Here is a 5701-nt window from a genome sequence, read left to right on the forward strand (position 1 = left end):
ATCCGCTACATCATTATATGGAATCCTTGTATGCCATCTGTCTTCTCCATTTGCAAAAAGTAAGGCATACGACATTGGCATATAGTCTCGATGCAAATTCAACATTCGCATACAATGACCCTTTTCAACGAAGACATGTATATCACAATGATTGATCTCATCCTCATCACCATTTCCTAGGCATAATTGCAACAATTTCATTTCCAATAGGCACTTTAGGCTGCCTTGACTTACAATAACTCTTTGTAATCATCATCCTCAACTCCATGGTAGCTCATAAATAGTTGTTCATACTCCATCCATACTATCTCTTATTGTCTATTTCAAAAGGCTTTTAACCAAACATGTCATAGCAATAGCCAAGTCTACATGGCAAGTAGAGAACAATGCCCAAAGTTAAAAATTACCTATCTAGCAAGACTTTATTCCAAAAAATTGTCAATTCGATTGGACTTTTCAAATCAATGTTATTTTTCTCTATTTAGTTTATAATTCTAGAGTTGCGCTACTATTTCTTTTCCTTTACGCTTGGGTCTTGTACCTTTTGAATCATTGTTATTCCAAAGTAGCATTACTAGAGTGTTTTTCTAGAGTGGCATTATGATTTCTTTATTTTTTCTTTGTGTTTTATGCTCAAGTCTTTTCTAATGTTGCCATGTAGGTTTGGTTGCTTTGTCGTCTTGCTATGCAGGTTTGGTTGCACAGCTTCGGGAGATCCAAAAATAAGCGGTGGTATAGACGTAAAAGGGATTGCAAAAGTTTGAAAGAACTTTTATAATTTAAAGAATGTAATTTTAAATTTTTAGTCATAGCGATGGCAAATATGTGTAATTCGATTCAAAAATCCCTTCCAAATCCAATTTTTGAGTTAAAGGTGGTCGTAGCTGATTCTCAAAATATTGTGTGTGACCGCTGGAGTCACCCGGGTCACTCCCTCGTCAATCATCATGCCCCCTTCCTCCCACTGTCTCTCACAAGCGGAGCTTTCCAGCCCCTTCCATTCATCCTCTTCTGACACACCCAGGGATCATCAGGAAAAGCCCCATCACCAAACTTCAACAGCCAAGCTGTCAATAGTAGAAATAAGGTCCTCATCATCAGAGCGGGCTTTCTTATGGAAGGAGTCTCTGCGCTCTTGGGTCAATGGTAACCTTGCAACAGTAAGTTCTCCAGAGATCCTTCTTTGCTTTCTTTGTTTCTTGCTCATGGAAGCTTTAGAATACATGTGTGCATCCTCTTGCATGCCAATGGGCACAGACCGGGCCAAAATCCACAGGCCTATCGATCGACAGTCTGCGCATCCCTTGCACAACAGAGCTCGGGGGCGCACTCGGAAGATCAACAAAAACAGTATTAGAAGAAGAAGAAGAAGAAGAAGAGTGTTCTGCAGAAAAGAAAAGGTTCACCATTAGAAGGGTGAAAAGAATCAAGACACAACAGGACGGGGTGAGGGATGCAACCAAGGTTTTAATACTGAGTAGTTATGACCAACAGGCCCGTGCACTTGTGGCCTTACTGAAAGTTTGTGCTGAGAGAAAGGACCTGCACACAGGCAGCAGGATTCATGCGGATATCACCGGAACAGGGTTACTGGAAAAGAATGTCTTTATTGGTAGTGCCTTGCTGAGTATGTATGCCAAATGTGGATCGCTTGCCAAAGCACAAGAGGTATTCGAAAAGCTTCCAGAGCGGAATGTGGTTTCATGGACTGCTTTGATTGCAGGATATGTTCAACATGGCTGTATTGTGCAAGCTGTGAAGTGGTTTGAGCGGATGCAACTCGAGGGTGTCTCCCCCAATGGAGTCACCTTGATTTGTGTATTGAAGGCTTGTGGCAGCATAGGAGCTGCAAAGAAGATCGAAGAATTACATGCTTATATTGATAGGGGCAGGTTTCTTGTAAAGGATGTTGCAGTTGGCACAGCATTGGTTGATGGATATGCCAAATGTGGCGTGCTGTCAAAAGCACAAGAAGTCTTCGACATGCTTCCAATCCGGAATGTGGTCTCTTGGAATGTGCTAATTGCAGGATATGCTCAACATGAACACGGTGAGCAAGCAGTGAGATGTTTTGAACAAATGCAATTTGAGGGTCTTTCTCCAGATGCTGTCACTTTGGTTTACATCTCGAAAGCCTGTGGCAGCATACGAGCTAGAGACAAGGGGAAAGAAATACATGCTACATTTGTTACCGATAGGATGGTGAAACAAGATATTGTTCTTGGTACTGCATTGGTTGACATGTATGCCAAATGTGGCCTTCTTGCAAAAGCAGAAGAAGTGTTTGACAAGCTCCCATTCAAAGATGTGGTTTCATGGAGTGCATTAATTACAGGATATCTTCAACATGGACATAGCAGGCAAGCACTTCAAGCATTTCAAAAGATGCAGCTTGAGGGACTTGTCCCAGATGATGTCACCCTCGTTTCAATCTTGCAAGCCTGTGGCAGTTTAGGGGCCACAGAAAATGGCAAAGAGATACATGAGGAGATCGCGAGCAAGAAGTGGCTTTCTAAAAATGTTGTTGTTGGTACTGCACTTGTGGATATGTATGCCAAATGTGGCCTTCTTTCAGAAGCACAACAAGTGTTTGACAAGCTGCCATGTTGGGACAAAGTATCATGGAGTGCCCTAATTGCAGGATATGCTGAACATGGATATGGTGAGCAAGCACTTAAGTGTTTTGCACAGATGCAGTCTGAAGGTCTCTCCCCAGATGCAGTCACATTTGTTTGCATCTTGAAAGCCTGTGCAACTGTAGGAGCCACAGAAAAGGGCAAAGAAGTACATGCTGAGATTGTTAGAGAGGGGTTATTGGGGAAGGATGTTGCTGTTGGCAATGCACTGATTGACATGTATGTGAAATTTGGGTTGCTTGGAAAAGCAGAAGAAGTATTTAACAGGATTTCAGTTCGAGATGCAGTCTCTTGGAATACATTAATGGCAGGATATGCCCTCCATGGGAAGGCTCAATATGTCCTAGACATGTTTGATAAAATGGTACAAGAAGGTATGAGACCAGATTTGATCACATTTACTATTGTGCTCAATGCTTGCAGTCATGTGGGTAAAGTGCACGAGGGTCAGATGTATTTTAAAGCCATGAGCACAGGCTATGGTTTCACCCCAACTTTAGAGCATTACACATGCATGGTTGATATTTTTGCTCGTGCAGGGCACCTAGACAAGGCAGTGACATTGATCAAAGAGATGCCATTTTGTGCTGACCTTACAGTGTGGCTTACTGTATTGGGTGCTTGTCATCGATGGAGAAATGTGAGGCTCGGAAGACTAGCCTTTGAACATGCTGTGCGATTGGATGAGAAAGAGTCTGCAGCTTATGTCTTTATGAGCAATATCTACGTAGATGCTGGCAGGCAAGGGGATGCAGACAAGATTGAAGCTTGGAGAATGAAAAGCCTGACGGCCACTGTGTTGACCGAGCTTTCCACCCAAGGTTTGGAGATTGAAAAGCATGAAAGAACCTAGTCCAGTATCGGACATGGGGGGAGCTGCCAACAAAGGGTTGAGGTACAATGCAGAAAGGGCATAGGAAAACTTCTCATGAGGTCTCTGACCATGGTGGATCATCATAGGGAATCCTCATGCAGATTAAGATTAGTAGAGTGGGATGTCGTTCCACTTGGCTCATCTGAACATAATCCAGAAAATTGTCAACAATGCATGATTGAGAAAGCACAAATCAATTGTTTGAAATCCCAAGGGAAAGACCAATCTGACCAAACAGGGCAAGCTCATTGGGATATTTGTAAGCACACAGTTGAAAGAGCAAATGGAAGATTTATGCAGTTTGTGCATATATGCTGATAACCATCAGCTCCACACACTTTTGGCTTGATGGACTCCAAGGGGCATGGCAAGTATCAGGAGCTCTTGAGCTCTCCAATGACTACTGGTTCAGCTGTAGTCATTGATGCTAAGGCACTAAGGGTTTGTTCCTTGGTGGAGTTGAGATTGGTTTAGCTGTAGCTAGGGTCTGCAAGTGACCGTTGGGGTTCCACTAGAGTTTGGAAAGTAGTAGGTTGTTCTAGATTGCGAGCATGAAAATGGGTTACCATGGTGGCTAGGTTGGTCTGGTCACTGGAACAAATACAGTGAAGGCACTCTAGGAAGTCATGGCTTATCAAGCTGACGTTGCTATAAGTTAAGGGATGACCTTATTTCAGTTGTGCCAACTTGAAATCTTCTTCTTGTAGGACATAATGCATCACCTGCTTGCAGGTGCAACAAGCCAGAGCGCCTGAGATCAACTTAGTGTGAGAGTTCCATGAATTTGGTTGTATGGATAGTTGCTAGCAACTATTGAGGGGGATCTTGGGATTAGTCCTCTTTGTTTTTCCCTTTAGGAAGTGGACTTGGTAGCAACATGGGGCTGGTACTATTGTATTTCTTTTGTCTTTTTAGGTGAGAAAGGTTTGGACCTAGGAGACTTGGGGTGTTCAACTCGGCTAGTGACCATTGTTGTCCATTCCTTGTTATCATTTAATCCTTTCGCCGTCTCCTTGGTTGTTTTCTCTAGGTTGGACAGAGTAGCATTGCTGGCATTTTCCAACAATTTTAGCTTTTCCTATTGCGGGTATAGCTGCTTTGGAGCATTGGACATGATTAGCAGGTCAATAATGGCTTTAGGTTGTTGAGCTCTGAGACTTAGGGATTCCATGGTTTTCTTTTAATAGATGAGAGCTAGCTTTTTAGAGTCTGTTTTGTATTGCTACCTTAGTCATCTCAGTTGTCTTACATTTAGATCCTATTCTCCGTCCCCATGAGGGTGTTAAGAGTTTCATTTATGGTTGACAGAGGTGGACTTGACTCCCTTGTTGGTCCAACTCCTAATCTAGGTTTGTGTCTAGGTTCACCCCTCTTTTCATGCAGGTGTTGGTAGGCATAGCTTCACTTTGCAGAGGTGGCCTAGCCGGTGGTTTTGGCAATCATAACTAGTGGTTTCGTACTTAGTATTCTTGAGCATGTAGGAGGGTTTTTGGAACCTATTGCTACCTTGTGCTAGCTCTTTGTTGACGTTTGCAATTATACGCTCTAGGTTACCTCCTCCATTTCGTTTGACCTTATTGGTGTTTGGTCCTAATGGCCTTAGAGGATGTTATCATGCTCATAGCAATGATAGCCATCTTGTTTGTACCCGAAGGAGTTGGTGCTAAGTGGTTTTTGCACTTTAAGCAAATCCTTGAGACTATCTTCTTTTCCTTGCTAGGCTTCAAATTTGATTTAGGAGCTAGTCCCTTGCCCTTTCCTTGGGAACTGTCAAAATCACCTAAACTAAAAGTTGTGGTTATCTCAACACTTGGTAGTATTGAAGTGTTCGTTGTGCCCTAAATGAGTGTCGTGTATGGTTGTGTACTTGAAGGGCTTTCCTTGCAAGACTCTTTTTCTCTGTTGTGATTGGGCAACACTTAACACATGATTAGTATGCTTTCAATCTCAACACCCATAAAAACTTTGCATTAAACTAGGGGGGAATATGGGGTTCTCCATAGGGATGAACTGTAGCATTTGTAGGTCCAAGCTCTAGCTGTTCGATCTCAACCTAGGGAGATATTATAGTCCACCCCTTCATCAATGAGAGCATATGTGGCATGCTCTCCTTTTGCAACTAGTTGGACCTTAAGATATGTAGGTGGTATAAGCTCTTTGTCCTTGGGGTTAATGTTGGTAGCACCAGCCT

At 42.8% G+C, this 5701-nt stretch overlaps 1 protein-coding gene across 1 annotated transcript; it reads left to right on the top strand.

The window, feature by feature from the left end:
- The first annotated feature begins 883 nt into the window (after positions 1-883).
- Positions 884-4450, top strand: LOC148032047 (putative pentatricopeptide repeat-containing protein At3g25060, mitochondrial). The gene is made up of 2 exons (XM_087682664.1): positions 884-1160; positions 1258-4450. Exons 1-2 carry the CDS (start codon positions 948-950, stop codon positions 3487-3489), a joined length of 2445 nt encoding a protein of 814 aa, XP_087538790.1. The 5' UTR covers positions 884-947; the 3' UTR covers positions 3490-4450.
- The last annotated feature ends 1251 nt before the right edge of the window (positions 4451-5701 follow it).

The sequence above is a fragment of the Lygodium microphyllum genome, chromosome 8 (genome assembly GCF_053477565.2).
Source record: "Lygodium microphyllum isolate KBCC chromosome 8, Lygodium_microphyllum_v1.1.10, whole genome shotgun sequence".
Taxonomy (NCBI): domain Eukaryota; kingdom Viridiplantae; phylum Streptophyta; class Polypodiopsida; order Schizaeales; family Lygodiaceae; genus Lygodium; species Lygodium microphyllum.